Source organism: Phodopus roborovskii, unplaced genomic scaffold (assembly GCF_943737965.1).
Source record: "Phodopus roborovskii unplaced genomic scaffold, PHOROB, whole genome shotgun sequence".
NCBI classification, from domain to species: Eukaryota; Metazoa; Chordata; class Mammalia; order Rodentia; family Cricetidae; genus Phodopus; species Phodopus roborovskii.
Window position 1 is genome coordinate 5,350,390 of NW_026126682.1, and position 20,553 is coordinate 5,370,942.

General features: G+C 35.8%; 1 protein-coding gene across 1 annotated transcript in view; it reads left to right on the top strand.

The window, feature by feature from the left end:
• Positions 1-9,006: 9,006 nt before the first annotated feature.
• Znf804b (zinc finger protein 804B) overlaps positions 9,007-20,553 on the top strand; it is a 454,512-nt gene continuing 442,965 nt past the window's right edge. Inside the window, exon 1 of the mRNA XM_051174595.1 lies at positions 9,007-9,150. Within this exon, the coding sequence (XP_051030552.1) occupies positions 9,043-9,150 (108 nt within the window). The 5' untranslated portion in view covers positions 9,007-9,042. The remainder of the gene's footprint in view (positions 9,151-20,553) is intronic.

Here is a 20,553-nt window from a genome sequence, read left to right on the forward strand (position 1 = left end):
CAAAGACCCAATTTCCAAACAAAGAAATATTCAAGGTGATTAAAATCACGCGTTTTGTGTGGAAGAAGTAATTTAAGCCATAATACAGTGAACTAGTATTGAACAATAAAATTTAAATGAGATAACATGTCACTAAATTATAATGATGTAACATTCTTGAAAAGTTAATGTTAGAGAGATGAATAATTGTAAGGGATTCAGAGAATAAGGAGGAGGAATGTGCAGATGGAGCACTGAGGACTTACCAAAATTGAAATTATTATGTATGCTATTGCTGTGGATTATGCATATCCAAAACTGTAGGTTGGATACTAAAAAGAATTAACCCTATTGTAATCTATTTATTTAGGTAATACTGTCCAATACTGGCTAAGCAGTTGTAGTAAATGTTCTAAATGGATGGAAAAGATAATTTGTGAAGGATTTAAGAGAATACATGCTAAAATTTCTATTCACTTTTCATGCATAACTGAAACCTGTGTGAAAAAGAATGCCCAAGTCTTTGCTTAAAAATAAGTTTTAAAAACCTCTGATCACAGACAGCTTCATTAGCTTGGGTGGTCAGGAAGAAGCTCTCTAGATTGATTACGTTTAAATGTGTCCTGAAGAACACTAGTCTTCCTTGTGAAGTACAGGTAGGAGAGTTTCTAGTGGCATGGACAGCTGTAACAGTGAGAGGGTAGTAGAAAGATTCTGGGTGTTCAGGAAACACCATGAGGAACAGAAATGAAAGGAATAGGGCAGAAGTGGGGAGGGCTTGCCAAAGAAAGCATACTGGCTAGACAAAGTAGGCTTCTTTATTGTTTTTAAATCAGTGCTATGGAAAACTCCAACCCAAGGTTACTACGCCCAAAAAATGTAGGCAACAGATTATCTAACTACACCAGAAACCAAGGGTAAAGCAGAACAAATATATTCACAATACCACTGCTAACAACAAACCTAAGATAAACAAGCATCAACAATCAATGGTCCTTACACACCCTCAACATTAATGGTCTTAACTCACCTATAAAAAGACACAGACTAACAGAATGGATACAAAGACAGACTCTATCCTTCTGCTGCATACAAGAAACACATCTAAGCTTCAAAGATAGACATTACCTCAGGGTAAAGGGTTGGGAAAAGATCTTGCAATCAATGGGAACCAAGAAGCAAGCAGGCATGGCTATCCTAATATCAAACATGTTAGACTTCAAACCAAAATTAATCAAAAGAGATGAAGACGGTCATTTTGTATTCATCGCAGGAGAAATCCGTCAACACAAAGTCTCAGTTCTGAACATCTACACGCCAAATACAAAGGCACCCACATTCGTAAAATAAAAGCTACTACAACTCAAAACTGATATAAAACTTCACACACTTATAGTGGGAGACTTCAATACACCACTCTCAATAATAGACAGGACCACTAATCAGAAACTCAACAAAGAAACAAACAACTACCAAAAGTTATGTCTCAACTTGGGTTAACAGACATCTATAGAACATTCCATCCAAACACAAAAAGAATATACTTTCTTGTCTGCTCCACATGGAACCTTCTCTAAAATCGACCACATACTAGGTGGCATACCTCAGCAGATACAAGAGAATAGGAATAGTCTCTTGTAGCTTATCAGACCACCATGCCTGAAAATTGGAATTCAACAACACAAACAGCAGAAAACCTGCAAACTCATGGAAACTGAACAATGTGCAATTGCACTACATCTGGGTCAAAGAAGAAATGAAGAAAGAAATTAAGGACTTTCTAATATTCAACAAGAATAAGGACACAACATACCAGAACTTTGGGGACACCTTGAAAGCAGTGCTACGAGGGAAGTTCATTGCACTAAGTGCCCATATGAAGAAAACAGAGGATAGTCACAAAAGAGAATTAACAGCAAAACTGAAAGCCTTAGAACAGAGAGAAGCAAACTCACCCCGCAGGAGTAGATGCCAGGAAATAATCAACTTCAGGGCTGAAATCAACAAAATAGAAACCAGGAAAACAATACAAAAAAATCAATGCAACGAAGAGTTGGTTTTTGAGAAAATCAACAAGATAGACACACCTTTATCCAAACTAACGAAAAAGCAGAGGGAGAGCATGCAAATTTAACAAAACAGAAAAAAAAGGGGAACATAACAATGGATACAGAGGAAATCCAGACAATTTTCAGGTCATACTTTGAAAACCTATATTCCAAAAAATTGAAAATTCAAAGGAAATGGACAATTTTCTGGATAACTATCACTTACCAAAATTAAATCAAGAACAGACAAACAACTTAATGAAATAGAAGCAGTCATCGAAAGACTTCCAACCAAAACAAGTTCAGGGCCAGATGGATTCAGTGCAGAATTCTACCAGACATTCAAGGAAGAACTAATACCACTACTCCTCAAACTGTTCCACAATATAGAAACAGAAGGTTCATTGCCAAACTCTTTTTATGAGGCCACAATAACCTTGGTACCCATGCCTCACAAAGACACAACTAAGAAAGAAAACTGCAGACCAATTTCCCTGATGAACATTGATGCAAAAATACTCAATAAAATACTAGCAAACCGAATTGAAGAACACATCAGAAAAATCATCCACCATGACCAAGTACACTTCATCCCTGGATTGCAGGGATGGTTTAACACACAAAAATGTTTCAATGTGATCCACCATATAAACAAGCTGAAAAAGAAAAACCATATGATTATCTCCCTAGATTCTGAAAAATCCTTTGACAAAATTCAACATCCTGTCATGATAAAGGTTTTGGAGAGATCAGGGATAACAGGAACATACCTAAACACAATAAGAGCAATATACAGCAAACCAACTGCCAACATCAAACTGAATGGAGAGAAACTTAAGCCAATTCATCTAAAATCAGGAACAAGACTAGGCTGCCCTCTTTCTCCATATCTCTTCAATATCAATCTGGAAGTTCTAGCTAAAGCTATAAGACAACAAAAGGAGATCAAGGGGATCCAAATTGGAAAGAAGAAGTCAAACTGTCACTATTTGCAGATGATATGATAGTTTACATAAGCAACCCAATAAACTCTACCAGGGAACTCCTACAACTGATAAACACCTTCAGCAAACTAACAGGATATAAAATAAACTCAAAAAAAAAAAATCAGTAGCCTTACTTTTTTCAGATGACAAAGAGACAGAGAAAGAAATCAGAGAAACATCACCCTTTACAATAGCCACAAGCAACATAAAGTATCTTGGTGTAACGCTTACCAAACAAGGAAAAGACCTATATCATAAGAACTTTGTGGCTCTAAAGAAAGAAATTAAAGAAGATACCAGAAAATGGAAAGATCTCCCATGCTCTTGGATAGGTAGGATAAACATAGTAAAAACGTTTTGGCAATCTTGCCAAAAGCAATCTACAGATTCAATGCAATCCCCATTAAAATCCCAGCACAATTCTTCCTGACCTTGAAAGGATAATAATCAACTTTATATGGAAAAACAAAAGACCCAGGATAGCCTAAACAACCCCATACAATAAAAGAACTTCAGGAGGCATCACCATTCCTGACTTTAAGCTCTACCTCAGAGCTATAGTTCTGAAAATAGCCTGGTATTGGCGCAAAAATAGGTAGACCAATGGAATCAAATTGAAAATCCTGATATTAACCCACACACCTATGAAAACCTGATTTTCGACAAAACAGCTAAAATTATACAATGGGGCTAGAGAAAGTAGGAGGTACCCTTGAACAAATTTGTACAGAAGACTGACTGCTTCCTGAACATAACTCCAGGGGCACAGACACTGAAAGAAACAATTAATAAATGGGACCTCTTCCAACTTAGAAGCTTCTGTGAGGCAAAGGATAAAGTGGACAAGACCAAACGGCAGCCCACAGACTGGGAAAAGGTTTTCACCAATGCTATATCCGACAAAGGGCTGATCTCCAAAATATACAAAGAACTCAAGAAACTAGTCAACAAAACACCAAATAACCCTATTAAACAATGGGGTACAGAACTGAAGAAAGAATTCTCAACAGAGGAAATCAAAATGCTGAAAGACACTTAAGAAAGTGCTCAACATCCTTAGCTACAGGGAAATGCTAATCAAAACAATTTTGAGATACCATCTTATTCCTGTCAGAATGGCTAAAATTAGTAACACCAATGATGACTCATGCTGGAGAGGATGTGGAGAAAAGAGAACACTCCTCCACTGCTGGTGGGTGTGCAAATTCATACAGCCATTTTGGAGATCAGTATAGTGGTTCCTCAGGAAAATGGGAATTAGTATACCACAGGAGCTGGCAACCCCCCTTTTAGACATATCCAAATGATCCACATCCATGCAACAAAGACATCTGTTCAACTATGTTCATAGCAGCACTATTTGTAATAGCAAGAACCTGGAAGCAACCTGGATGCCCCTCAATTGAAGAATGGATAATGAAGATGTGGCACATCTACACAATGGAATACTACTCTGCAGAAAAAAAAAATGGTATCTTGAAATTCACAGGCAAGTGGATGGCACTTGAAGAAACCATCCCGAATGAGGTAACCCAGTCACAAAACGAGGAACATAGTATGTACTCACTCATATATGGATTTTAGACCAGCCTATAATTCACACCACCAGAGGAACTAGGATACAAGGTGTATTCTAAGAGATTCATATAAAGTCCTTCACAGAACCGGGAAGGAACAAGTCCTCCAGAGCACAGGGGAAGTGGGGGGGCAGTGAATGGAGAGAGAAGTAGGAGAAAGAGAAGGGGAGGAGAGGAAACCAAGTGCGACTAGGAAGAGTGAGTCCAGTTAGGAGTAGAAGACAAGAGAGAGAGAGAGAGAGAGAGAGAGAGAGAGAGAGAGAGAGAGAGAGCATAAAAGAGGGGGCCAATATTGTTTTGAAGATAAAATTGAACCCAAAGAAAGGTCTAGAACTACAAGACTGCTGCCATCTAACAATTTGAGCTTCCGTGGAAAGGCTACCATAAATGCCCTTCCGGGAGAGTGAGATCAACAATTAAATTATCCATGGAGCCCTCATCTAATACCTGTTGGGAACAAGCACAAACACCCATACATAAAACTGAGTCGAACTAGAACCCAGATGCAGATGAAGAGGACAAGACCATGTTGCAGAATCACATAGAGACAGCTGACCTGAACAAGGAGGAGCTAATGGGCCACCAGACTGATAGCTGGGAAGCCAGCATGGGACTGACTCCCCCTGAATATGGGTCTCAGCCAGAAGGACTGAGCAGTCTAAGGAACCTCAGTGAAGCCAGGATGTATCCCTGGTGCACAAAAGGACCTTGCTAACACATCCCCCATGGAGGGATAACTGCCTTAACCTAGAGACAGGAGAGAAGCCCTAGTCCCTACTTCTCATGACCTGTCAGCTCTACATGACCCCAACTGTATGGCATTCTCCTACATATGGAATTGGGTTGGGGTGATGGGAGGGGAAAGTGGTCAGGGTGCATGTGAGAGAGCAGAATGGTTAAAAGTGATGGAGGGAGGGAGGGGGGAAGTCAGTGAGAGGGTACTGGGATCAACATGTAAAATAATAAAGTAAATAAAAAAAAGAAAAAGGAATTATTCTGGGAAACAAATATGTATTGAATATTAGAATGCAAAATAACAATCTTTTTTCCATCCAAGTTTGTTATGAACAATATATATGTCACTTTTATTCTAAATAACTAAAAAATAAATATTCTAAAAAAAATAAAAAAATAAAAAAATCAGTGCTATGTAGTTTGAACTATTTTAAAAGGCAACATTCAACACTACCTGATTTTCTCAGGATGGTCTAGGATATCATCTGAGTTTGTAAAATATCACTTGATATTAGAGAACAAGTTGTATATGGATGCACATCCAGAGTTGGGAACACTTGAGAGGGAAAAAGTGTCATACTTGCTCACGAAAGAAGTAATCATGGTTCAGACTTATTTGAGGTCAGAGGATAAAGAGGTATGGAGTGTATATGAGATATGCTGTTGTCAATCATCTAAATATATGGATTATCAAATTGCTTTCAGCCTGAAGTCCATTTTTTTTCTGTTCATATTCCCTTCCATGGAATGAAATTTCTTAGATCAAATATTGCTTAAAACAAATGGACCATGGGAATTTGTGCATAATATTTGCTTTTCGTAATATTTGTTGTAATGGGGTTGACTCATGACTATAATTGCCTTCGTGTAGGCATATTTTAAAATCCTTTACTTTAATTTTATTTTCCCCACAGATTTTAATTATTAGATTATCTTCTTTTGCAAAGACAATTTAATGCAACTAAGAAACTTTCTTATTGTAACAAATGTGTGTGTGTGTGTTATTTACATTTAGTATACTATGTCTTAAATACAGGCTGACATTGGTAGAAGTTATTAAATATGGTACCATGCCAAGAGCCATCAACCACAATCAGTCAAGGAAAGGAAAGTTTATTATCATTATTATTTGAATAATCTAGATAACAAGTGTGCTATGTTTTGTCTCAATATTTTAAGATACTGATGTATCAAAACACTTGGAAGCAAAGAAAAAACTATTATTTAAAATAACAATACAAAATGGTACCATTTATTTGCAAAGAATATAAACTTCAAAAAAAAACTAACAAGTTTTGAAAAATTTAACCACATAATTTAATCCTTGAAAAGCAAGTACTTTGTTTCCTCTTGAGAAAAAAGTCAAATATAAAGGATAATATTCTAGTGGACAAGATGTCTGAAAAGAAACCAAATTGTAATGCTATATGATGTAATATTTGAAATATTATACTCTATAGCTCACTAGTGCTTTTAGAAAATATGTTTTATCCTAAAGTAATTACAGATTATTAGGAAATATATTTGTGTAATAAATAAGACACTGTATCCTTGGAATGTAGTCACAGAAGGTCACATTGTTTATCTTTATAATTCATTCTAGGACATTTGCACTTTGTTTCTCAAGGCTGTTTGCTATTTTCACTTATCAAAAGCAAAACATAGCTGAAACTAAGCCATTTTATCTCCTTTTCAAATCCCAAATGGGAAGAAAGCATTTACCTGTTTTTGTAGTTTCAGTATTTGCACATACACTTTTATATGAAAAGTTCATAAAACATTTTACATTTTAAAGTTGATTAAGTATCATGGAGTTAAAATGTTGCTGTGTAATGGTAAATATGCCAGAAAGAGGAAAGTGAATGACTGTGTTGAGTTTATGTTGATATTCAGAGTTTTTGCCAAGATAGTTAAAGCCAGCTATAGTCTTAAGTTTCACTCATTTTTTTTTAGTCCAAGGATAAAGAGGAAGTAGAATTCTTTCACCCCTTAAAAACTCGAAAATCATACTCAAGAGCTTTCAAAAATACCCAACTAAAGTTTATAAGTTTATGTAAAGGTTTTATGATGACATGTACATCTAAGTGTTTTTTAAATAAAATATGCATGATAGCAAGCTATGCAATAATATAAACAAAAGTTGGTCTTTAATTAGGAAGCTACAAAAGTTAAAGTAGAACTCACTCCTTCCCTAATTTATGAGCTGCCTTAATTGGAAAAATTCAAATATCATTTTATTTTTATGTTTCTGTCATGTGGAGAGGTTATAAATGTCAGCCGAGCCTGATTCCTCACTGCAAAATGGGAGAGAGACCTCTAGGAGAAATCCTGGATAAGGGGAGTTAGAACAGCAGTGTTTCAAGGAATTCAGAGCAGAATGAACAAGACTTGAAGACTCTCCAGCACTGATCTGAGTGGGGTAGAGATGGATTGCACAGCTCGACTGACCTAGCTTTTGGCACAGCCTTCCCCCTACCCCTGAAAGGATTATTCTCTCTTTTTCAGCTCCTTTTTTTTTTTTTCCAGAGATGTTTTATTTTCAGTCCAGTTCACTTCCTGATAGCTTAATTTACACTAACCAAAAGACCTTTCAGAGGGTGGTTATTAGGGGCTGGTTTAAAAAAAAAATCTCTCTACCAACCACCTGAGCATTAATGGGCAGAGAATGTATTTTCCTAAGCAGAGCTTTGTAGGTAGATGTGTGCTTACGCATACATGCACATAAATCTCAGCGTGGTTTCTATACCTTCCATAAATTCGCCATCTAAAAGTTCCTTTCTCCACCACGCACTGGCTACCATAGGGTATCTGATGGACTCTGTGCTAAAGGCATCTGGGAAGCTATTGCTTCTGACACTGAGGCCTCCATACAGGAAGCCCTAGAAGTGAGCAGGCAGCAAATGGCTAAAGGAAATGCTCTCTTGCTGCTCCTTCCATGGCCCTCTCCAGTCAAGCCTGGTGTCTGTTCCCTAAGCCCCTTAGAAAGTTGGTTCACAAGCCCGGCAGAAGAACTAAGGGTCTGGTGCTGCGGGTTCCAGAAGGCGGAGCAGTGAGTTCAGTGTGGCAGCTGTCATCGTTCCTAGCCTCCCTGTGTACCTAGACCCCACAGCTCCTAGCTGGACTCTCATGTCCCCGCACAGTAGTCACATCTCCAACTCCTATCGCTCGCCCTCTCCCGGACACTGCAGAGGGGGAAGCTCCTGTGCTCTCGGAGGAACCGCGCCAGGCTTGCTTGCACAGGCTGCAACCGCGGCAACCCGGGTTCCGCAGCCCGGGGACTCCGGGGCTGCAGGATGCTGACTTGCACCTGATCACTTCCACCCCACTCTGCCTGTACCCAGAGCGACAGCAGGGGCGGGGGAAAGGGGCGGAGGACTCCGATTCCCTGTTGGATCCAGGAAGTTGTCCTTTAAAAAGCAAATCTTCAGCCCGCCTTTGAGAGCCGCCTCGTCAGAGCAGCATGTGGACTGGTTCGCTAGGTCCCCTAAGTGTTCTGGGGCTGCCACCGCCCCCTCAGTCCGAGCAGCCGCTGTGGGCAGCAAGAGCCACGCACAGGTCGACTAGCAGGGGCACACGGGCTCTGTGTCCCCTGCTTGCTGCCGGCCTCTTCTTTTCGGGAAGTGGCAGTCACTGTTGCTGCTGAGACGCCAGCCAGCATTTTCTTGCCTGTTGGTCGTCCAGCGAAGAGTTGAGGGAGCACCTCCAGCCAGGACACACATGGCTTGTTACCTGGTCATCAGTTCAAGACATCTCAGCAATGGGCACTACAGGGGCATTAAGGGAGTCTTCCGAGGTCCCCTCTGCAAGAATGGATCTCCGTCTCCGGTAATGTACACACAGGCGCGTGCACCCATCCACACATGTTCAAAACCAAATGAAAACAAAAAGAGACATTGGGAAATGCTGTCTTTCCTGACAGAGGGGGTTAGACTCTTAGGGCTTAAGCACCATCCTTAGTTATATCAACAGACACACTTTGTGACAATTATAGGGAGGGGTGAATATTTACATGTTTCTTGTCATTGCAATCATTTTGATCTTTAATATTTTGCATGCAAATATTTACTAAACACAGTTAAGTGCCGGGATAAAGGTAGATTCTCCGCCAGAATCTATTGCTTTGGGTACTGTAGAAAGTTTGTGTGACACTTTATAATGTGCTTTCATGAAGTCATACTTTCAGATTAGCTTAATAATTTTACAGCTGCTTTATAAGAAAATAAGCTCCTCAAGGGGTTTGTCTTGTCAAACTGAAAAGGTGTTTTTCTACGCACAGTTAAGTCCAAGGATCAATTAGATTCTTTAGTTTAGAAGGAAGTGAATGAGTTCTTTTGCTTAAATTCATATGGGTTGTTTATTTTAATACACAAAATACCTTAACCTGCAAATTTAGTGCTTTTATTTAACTTAGTAAACTGTTCAAATATTGTTGTCCAGAATCAAAGGCCTTACTACATTTATCAATTAATTCACAGTACTATAAACTGTTTTAAGGGTTGAAATGTCTTTAAAGAACATTTGTATAGGAATGTTCATGAATAGTTTGAATATATACATATATATTCAGTTCTAGACCACAGTAAATGGCCAAGTATCCAAACTTAAGGAACAACTTTTCTATTCTGAGATTAAGGGAGTAATTTTAGTTTGTATGACACAGAGAGGAAGGACTTAATATGCTTGAGTATTTTGTACCTCATACTTTCCATTACAGCTTAATCCTTCATTAGTGGGACTTATCTACAACTGCTATATATTATAAACACCGTCATCTTCGATTTGCATAAGAATCTGGAATCCTGAGGTATACATGCTCAGATCCACCAACAAGATTCCCAATGACAAATTCTTCCTTTATATTTTCATGTTCTTTAAAATGTGCTTTTCTGTAACAGCCCAAACTAGATGTTTGCATTAACAGTTACAATTAAACTGACCGAGCTAGAAAGGGACTTGGCAGTTCCAGCTGACTGAATAATACAGCCAACAGTCAGCCCCAGCAGCAGCAGGTCTGAATCTTGTCCAGTTTAAAGAGTAAGGATTGAAGTTTGTGCAGCCTCAGCAAAGCATTATAGTGTGCAACAATTCACCATGTCAGGAGCATTGTCCTCAGGGCAAACAATTCCTCCCAGTTCTTCCTTAAGCACATGGTGTCTTGCAAACCTATATTGCTCCAGTTTCCTTACAGGCAGTTTTTTTTTTTTTTTTTCTTAGTGTGTCGATAATTTCTGTGGCTGTCTCCATAACCTTCCAGAGTCAGATTATGTGTGGAAGTACATACATCTCAATACTTGGGATCAAAGGAAACACATCTCATCATTATTACACAGCTTAATTCTATTCAAGGAGATTAGAATATGATGTTGAACTAAGATCTCTAGTGTTGCAAGAGAAAGTTTCTGTCATTTAGACAAAAATATCCTAGTGTCTCTTCTTCTGGTTGCTCATGTCCTCAAAGCCTGATTGAACTCACATAAATATGGATGGCAGACACCAGCCTTCCATCCACATGGCTGTGCTGGTTGTCCAGGGTACGGTTGCACACCTATGGTGTACTATTTTTATAGTTTACCTGATTAATTCCATAATTTACTTTAAAAAATCTTCTCAGTTTGCTTCACTGGATAATGCTCACTAAAATGATGTAGGAGCTATTTAGAAATGTGTAAAGTAGTTTTAATAATGCTCTACAAATCTATTTTTTTCCTATTCACATTTTATCATGGAATGTGTCTTTTTCAAGGTATGACCAGTCTCTCACATGAGCTGGGCCATATGTGAAACTGATACTCATCCCTTCTCTGTTGAGATAAGTCTTCATTTGGTTTAAATTATCTTCCCATGGCAGGAAAAGTCTCTAAGGTGAAATAAGTTACTACATTTTCTAGATCCTAGATTCTTTGCCTTTGAATATCTCACTTGTCTCTAAGAGTGTGTGCTTGCCTTCTTGATCATCAACAGGTTGCAAAGCATCAAGTTAAAAATGATATATGTATAATTTTTGTATTCAATAATAGCCCTTATTATATACAGATTGATATTGGTTCATTCATGTGCCTTCAATGCTAATATTAAATTCATTGATCATATACTCATTAAACACAAACATTTATGATATTTGAGATAGGTATCTTATGATAATGCACTTTAAAATTTAGTATCTAGAATAATGTAAAATTGGCTGTTACCTATTATTTTAACTTTCCAATGTTCTATTTTCCTAGAACTACAGACTGGGGTGTTAGCTGACAACTAAATTTTACTGGGTTGTCTGCTACTCAGTGTTTATCCTTCTTCTTTTAACCCATGTCTCCCTATTTATTCCACATGTTTGGGGTTAGTAAAGCCATTTAAAAATTGGACATGGCCTTACCATTCAATAAAATACAATTATAGAATAAGAGTATTTTGTATTCTCTTGTAGAAAGAAGACAATTACTTCTTAGCTTAATAAACTTTTAGTTTTAAGTTTTGACATAACCATGCCTGTGTAATATACATTTGACATTTCACTGTCTATAATTTATTTACAAATAATTTAAATATATATTTAAAGTATATATTTAAAAATAATTATACAAATTTCTTATGTTTAAGTCATGTCTGTTTAATGGCAACATGAGATATTAACTTCAGTACAAAATAGAATTTGATAAAAAGACATTATATATATATATATATGATTACAAGAAATTTTATGTATGAAATAATGAGTCATTTTATTATTTCTCATAACAAATATGAAATGGGTTAACTGATTGAAATATGAAGCAATAAAGTATCTTATCCCCTAACAATCCTCACAGATTAGAAAAACTGAAAATCCTAGAGTGAAATTATACTTCTATTTTCAAAGTTAACACACAGAAATATCTTATGGTTGCCTCTTTGTTCTGCATAAAAGCAGAAAATTAGTTTTCATTCTAATGAGCATGTGAATAATTGATTTGAGATGGCTTATGTTCCTCTAAGTCCATGATAGAATAAGAGGAATAGCAATATTTCTTAATGTTTAGTACAAAAGTTTATTTAAAAAGTAAATTTATTTTGCTAAATTTTAGAATGTTTATCTTGTATGTTTTCTCAACTCTAAAATAATATGATTGAATGATGCCTCTTAGAGTCAGTACTAGGTGGACATACACGTATCTTAGGTAGGTAGGTAGGTAGGTAGGTAGATACATAACCGTGGCTAACTGTGTTCAAGGTATGTTATCTATATATGAAAGTTCTTTTTAGTCACCAAACCCATTAAATTGTTACAATTGAAGTATTTATTAATCTTAAAGCCCCACCACCATATTTAACTTCAATAAAATATGTAATGTCCTCTTAGTAAATTATTTTTCAGTTGATTCTTAGTTATTTTTGCATACTTTTAAATATCATCTAAACTTTAGATTAATGTTGGTATCTTTTTTACATCCCTTAATATATGTGTGATTAATAGTAATACATTCATTTCTAGCACTTAATCCATTAGTCACTAATCATAGCTGAATATTTAAACTATGGCATATACTTCATTACTCTCCTGAAAATTAGACATGGTTAGCAGTTTGTATTTCTTCCTGGGCACAATATAGTTAAAAATCCAAGCATAACTTCAAAGCTTGCTTTATTTCCCTAAAGTGCCTTGTGTGGATGAGACTACTTTGACTGCCAATTGTATAAGTCATGGTCCCTAGATGGTTTTATGTCTGGTCATCTTATCCGGAGTCGTCTCTTTGTCTAAATGACCTAATATAAGTAATATATGCTTATACACACCCAAATCCTAAATCTTATAACTTCCATTGTAAAATTACAAATGTATATCCAGAACTGGTAGACATTGTTCTAGACATAATGGATATTTCCTAACAGGCAATTTACTAAATAAGGAATTGAGCAGTTATACCCTTGTTCTTTTTGTTAATGCTTCTCCTATTGTGTCCTGTGCATTTTCATGATTCTTATTAATAAATACATTTTAATCACATTATAATGCCTCCAAACTGATGTAGTTTTGATGTGTCAAGTGTAATTGTGAGGACATGTCTCCTTTTCTTGAATTCATGACTACATACCACTTTCATATAGTTTCAATACTCAGCTACATATTCAACTCATGTTTTCTTTTTATGTCAAATAGTATATTAAGCAAACTCCTTTTTTTCCTTGTCTTTTCATCCCTTTCTTCTCTTTCTAAACTCCCCCAAAATATTGTGCTTAGAATTTATCTGAAGGAGAGAGTGTCATTATCCTGATTTAAAGGAACCTGTGTTTATTTAACTTCAGGAAACTTCCATAAGAAAGAAGTCAGTATTCAAGTGATTTAACTTGTGGCTTTTGTTAACTTAACTTGGTATTTGTCTTCTGTCTTGAGTTATTCATTTTAGCTATCAAATTAAGGCAAATTTAAGTTTCTGCTTTGTATTTTGGAAATAAATATAAAACATCTTAGCCTCATGTGTGAGGCAGATTGGATGGTGCTTAAGGTAGAACTCAACCATTTCCTAATTATAATTAGCAGTAACTGTAGTTAAACTACTTGTTTTACAAGGCCAGTGCACTAAACTATGTATTTTCCATAGGAAAATAAGAACATAGCTTGAAAGGCTGTTGGTCTAGACCAGTATTCCAAACCAAGAGGAAGAAAAATCCAGCTTGTGTTCACTAACTCCAACCAAGTGTAAAGTTAGCTGGTTATATCATAGTAACCCTTTAGCATACACTTATGTAATCTAAGAAAATAATTTGAATAACAAATTAAAATTCTATTTTGCAATTATCTTTTGATTGTAATAATCTCATAACAAGTTCAAACTTAGGTGGCACACACACTTCCACACACTCAGTGGATAGGTCTGTACAGAGACTAAATATTTGCTAAGTTTTTGTAAAGAAGTGTACTGTCGTTGTGTTAATGTGGATATTGCATCTATTATATGGTCTTACATATCCAAAGGACTTCCTGAAGTCGAAATGATGAGGAGACAGCATCCTGTGATGTGATAATACAGACATAGTTTACTGAAAGGAAAAAATAAAAACATTCATTTAGGATGAAGGAGGGATTTTACATTTTGTTTTGGGAAATATTTACTAATGCTGTCAGTTTTGTGGTGGTGGTTTCCTTAGGTGTTGAACTACAGTTCTCTATTATTTAAATATAAGATATAAGATCTGAACATTTCTGAAGGAAAGAGAGATGCCCATATAATAAACTCACTCTTGTTTCTATATTTCTTTTGGTTGACAGGAAGCCCAGAGATAAATCTGTGGCTTATGAAATGATGAGGATTAAAGGTTCTCTTCAAAAGCATATGGTTCACCTGTGCTTATCACCTAGTTCCAGTCTGAGTTTTATTTTATTCCCTGTGCTGCTTATTCAAATTTATGGTTTGTTGTTTTAATGCAAGAAATGTATTTTTGAAGAAGGAGGTTTATTGTCAAAACAAGTTATAAATAATGAAATATAGACTGTCCCTACATACTTACACCCTTGGGGACTCCATGCTACCCAGTTGTGAATTTCTATTTATTTATTTATTTATTTATTTATTTATTTTTTATTTATTTATTTTTCAATTCTGTCAAGGACAATTAAGGCTGCCAATTTGGGACGTTGGCAACTGTGAATTATTTTTGGCTGGCTTTATTTCACATTTCTGTGACTATGCGTTATTTTTGAATGAATGATACAAGTTGATTTGAAACAACATTCCTACTCCTCTTATTTTCCTTACCATTGATTCTTATTCCTTCACTTCTTGATTTTCAACATTTTATTCACCGTACAGATATTGATGGTACAATATCTGTAATTCTAGAGATACTGGCTCCTGAAAACAGTACTCTGTTCCCTCATTCAACTATATGTTCTCTGCATTTATCTTTCACACATAACCTTTATTTCTATATCATAATTTACAATTTGCTCCCATTATCATTCAGGGAACTCACCTAATAGGTTCCTCTATGCTTGGGTTCCCTACTGTGGTTATGTTGAATGCCATACTTGCCCTAAGTATCTCTGTGGTGACAGAAGTGTAGTCAGTCTCTATTGTCCACTCACACGTTTTTTCTAGACACCCATTTTGAAATTAATAACTATATTTCCCAACATCCACCTATAACACACACAGAGAACATATTTCTTTTCCCTGTTGTATGCTATATAAAGACACATTTCTCTTCATTGTTGGAACACACAGGGGGAGCGTTAGAGATAGATCTAAACAAAGAAGGCTTTGGAGTCAAATAAGATAATTTTTAAATTGTTAGCAATTAAATAACAATCATAAAAGTTATCATAAGTTCAGCTTCTACTTCTTCACAGTGTGGAAGGAGGCTCATAATATTGTGCTTTGAAAGTGACACTTGACATTCATTGAGTGCTCAGTAAATTTAGCACTTGGTTAGTTGCTTCAGGTATCAGTTGGCCTTCTCTGTTAGCCCAAGTTAGTTATTCCATGTGCGCATTTTAGAACAGCTCTTACAGAAGACCCCAAGAGACAACAGACTGACCATATATATACATGACTGAGATGAATGCATGAGGTGCCTAAGACTTTACTTGTAATTGTCACATATTAAAAAGTACCTGAGAAATGAGTCACAAGATAGGAGCTTGATCATTCTCTGCTTTCAAAAGAATAGTGAGGATGAAAAATACTGATAGGCTATTTATATTATTTAATTTTTATTTTTTTGTGGTGAAATATGCGATAGTTTCCCAAAGAGTAATCACTATAGCTCTTTAGAAAACAAATCCAGAGTGGCCACAGGGTGGTGGACATATAATTATCAAGCATCTCCAGTTGCCTAGAGAGGTATGACCTTCCCAAAGGGGCTTTCTTAGCACTTGCTTCTTAGGATCAGTCAGGGTGTGATCGCAGCACCTTGGATTTCATCTAATCACTGCATTCTATCTAGAACATCTAATCTTCCAGGCTCGATAAGTACAGAGATTTCAGGAGAGGAATCAGGATTATTTTATGACTGATTTCTTAATGTTAATACTTTTGTTGTACTTTAATTCATATCTTATTTGACTTTTTGGAGTCCAAACACTCTAAAAACCTTACTAATCAAATTATTCAAACTCTATATACTTCTAATATTTTATTATGGTGAGAAGAATAATAGCACCTGAATTATACCCATGTTCTAATCGCACAGATGTATGGTAAATCCAATACCTTTAACAATTAGAAGAGATTTGCAGATGTAATTACAAATATTGAAAGAAAAACCTAGACCATGAATGCGAGCTCAATGTCTAAGGAATAGTAAGGTGTGGGTGAGAGCAAGAGTTTTAAGCTACCTTGTGGTTTCTATTGAAATTATAGTAGGGGCTCATAAGCCAACACATGTAGGTGACTATTTGAAACTAAGTCAAGTAGCTAGATACCAATTTGCTACTTCTAGAAAGGTAACATCCCTCCTCATATCGTGATTTTTATCCCAGAGAGGCTTCTGATTTAAAGAAATAGAAGAAAACAAATTTACATTAAGCCAGTAAATGTGTGTTAATTTGTTAGAGCAACAATAGGAAACGCATATAGTCATTCCTACTACAGAGTAACTTTTAAATGGCAAGGGTCTATAAGACCAACAAAAGAATGCTGTTCTCTTTTGTCCTTACTCAAAGGTGTCTGCTTCTTCCTTCCTTCTTAACACTAAATCTTAATGTATCGTCTTAAAACAGGAGTATTGGGAACCAAGATTTCTATTTTCAAGATATCTCTTTAAATATTTAGAGGCATTTGGCAAATTTGCATTCTTACTCATATGAAGGAATAAAATGTTCATGTGGACAATTTTCACGTATATAGTACATCATTTTGTTTTATAGAAAATGCATGCAAACTTTGCAACTCCAGGTGTCTATTGCCTTATTTTCTCATGTAATAAATCTCTGAGATCTACAATAATTCTTTCAATTACAGTAAGGTGACAGACTCAGCAATATGTTATGACATATTTAAGATGTTCATATTTTAAAGACTGTCATATTTTTCCCAGATAATCTTTGATACCAAGCTTAATAACACAAATATCAAATTATATCAGAGGCATATTTAGGACTTTTTACACTAGTCTTTGATTTAATCATGCTCAAATTCCTATGGGAAAATACATTCATTTAAAAGGGAATGATATTAATAGAATTACAATTCTATAAAAATCCCCCAAATTTCTATAGATAGTGGTATCTATAGAAAATAAAATTTAAAAATTAACTATAAAATAATATCTTATCTTATATTTATATAAATACATTACATATATAAATATATAATATAAAATAAATTATGTAAAATAAAAAGTACATTAAATATAAAAGGGAATATAAAATATAAAATCCTATAGTGAGCATTTTTAGATTTTTATATTGAAGAATAACATAAAATATAGCTTGCTGTGTTGTAAGCATGCAGATTTTTTTTTTTTTTACTATCCATATATTTTGATGGAAACTTAGGGTAAACTGGAAGTTTTAGTTGCATCTTAAGGTTGTATTACTCCTACGCAAAGGAAAGCATTGTCCTAATAAAAGATAATGCAATGTTTCATTGAGAAAATTAAGGTGAGTTCAGTGAGATGGCATAGCAGTTAATTTCCAGCCAGTCCAGATGACAGGTGTACTTCAGTCTTGTTACTCCATATTGTAGAAAAGGAGTGGACTAAATAAGTCCTTCAGGCAGGTTGTCCAGACCACTGTTAGGTGCATAACACACACACACACACACACACACACACACACACACACACACACACACACACACGTGTTAAATAAATTGAAAATGTTAAGGTGAGCTGAGCTGACAGCAATTGGGTGAATGAAGGTTGTCAGTTTGTGGTAGGGAGAGGGAGCCACTCTGTTTCCATTGCTTCTGCCTTACTTTGATGGTTAAAACAATCTTGCTATTTTAAATAAATGAACAAGAGAATACTGATTAGGTAAGAACAAATGGATTTATGCTAATAAAATACATATATTAGATCTAGGGTAACATCTGTGAAACATCTCATTATCTTTTATTTAATATTCCATGTTAAAATTCAAAGATAAACCACCTTGTGGATTTAGAAATTTCTTGCAAATGGATAAGAATGGCTCTGGTGGGTTTTCATTATTTGAGAGGAGTTATAAATTATGTACTTACTGACAAGGTAACAATAAGTGATTAAAAGACAGACATATCTATATTGGACTTTTCATAAAAACAACATTCATGCACAAATGTAGATAAATGTTATTAGAAAAGTTAAATTTCATAAGCATACATGAGCATAAAAGTCAGCTTTTGTTATTAAGTAAACAGTACTATTGCCAAGAAGATTATATAAAGACTAAAACTCATTAATTCTAATTAGAATGACTTTATTTGTGAATATAGAACTGTTCTTGAATGTTATGATTGGAGATGGTATATGCCTTCCAAATCTCTGTTGACATTGATTATCATTGTTATGGTATTGGGACATGATGTTTCAAGAAAGAGATTATGCTGTTAGGAAAGGCTAATGCCTTTCCCTAGGAAGTGGCTCTGTACTTACCTGAAGAGTGAGTTGTTATAAGCAAGGCCACTCTGGTGTTTTGATTCTTTTATATGTATTTGCTTGTCTGTCTGCTGTTTGTCATTAGTGGAGGCAGCACTAAGTTCTCACCAGAAGCCTTCAAGATCCTGGAATGGTGCTCTTAGGCTTCTAGTCTTTAAGGATGTGAGACAAAACAAAGCTCTATTTAAGTAAGATTGCGTGTGTGTGTGTGTGTGTGTGTGTGTGTGTGTGTGTGTGTGTATAACTTCATATATGTATCTGCATCATCCCTAGCCCCCCATCCCAATCCAACTTATCCAGTGTCCCTGAAATTCATATTATGCTATTATTGCATGTATATAAATGCATGCAGATATACACATTTATATGTGCATGTGTAGACAACCTACTAAATCTGTATTATGCTGTTGATATGTACATGTTCCCAAGGCTGACTTGAAAATGTCCTCCTGTGGAGGAGCTCATCTCTAGAGGAAACGCACTCTCCCTTTCTCAAGCAGCCATTGATTGTTTTCTACTGTAGTGGTTTATTTAGGCTAGGATCTTGCACATTTTCCTCTATGCGTGCTAGCATGTCAACTTGTGTCATTTTTTTATGTCTTGTTCAGGCAACCATACTGTTGAAATTTCATAGATAAATTTTCCCTGTCAGGTTTAGGTGACATTATTTTACAACAGACATCTTAAGTCTGGCTCTTACAATCTTTCTACCATTTATTTTGTGATTTTTCTATGAGCTTTAGGTGTAGTAGTTTCATTGCACATTATCAAGACAGTCACATATTTTCTGTGTTTGGCGGTTGTGGATCTCTGCTATAGTCTATAGATGCTCTAGAGTGAAACCCTTCTTTATGCAGGTTGAGAGTGAAAAATATACTTCTCTATGGATATAAGGGTAGTTGTTTAGAAAGCAGAAATTATATTTGTTTAGGAAAATGGCAGTAGTAAGGTCTCTGACCTCTGCAGCCATGGATATTGGCCAGTTTTACAGTAACAGGCATGGATTTCACCCTACTGACTGAGACTTAAGTCCAACTAGATAGGTCTTGTTTACCTACAAGATAAAGTAGCTCCACTTAGGTGGAAAAGTCTGTGACCCACAATAATGACTGGAGGGGCAGGATAGAACAGTCTTTAGAGATAATGCAGTTCACAATTATGCTGGAGCAGCAGAACAGTAAGTCAGACAATACATCATAAATCAAACCTAATGTTCTTGCTCAAATAGCCATATGCTATGTAGTGTAAGTTCACCATTCTAGGAGAGATTGCTGGAATTCCTTAGTGGCAGTTGCTTATGGCTTGATATGTTTTTCTCATCATAGAAGTAAGATTTGAGGAACTGTGACATTAAGGAAAGTAGTAAAAAGTAATAAACCTTAGGTTTCCTTCCAATCACAGGTCACGTTGCTGTGAATTTATTTTTAAGTTATATCCATTTTAGTCTCTGTGGTCATTAGGATGGACAGAGTACCCAAAGTTGATAGAATCAGTTCTCTGTAGAATATGGTAAAATGCAGAGGATGATGGAAATAATAATTGATATAAACATATTCATATGAACCAAGCTGGGATGGGTTTCTATAGCATATTCATATCACTTAATTTGGAGGATTTGTACTGAATGCACTTACTAGAATTCAATGTTGCATTTGTTTCTGAAGAAGTTATATG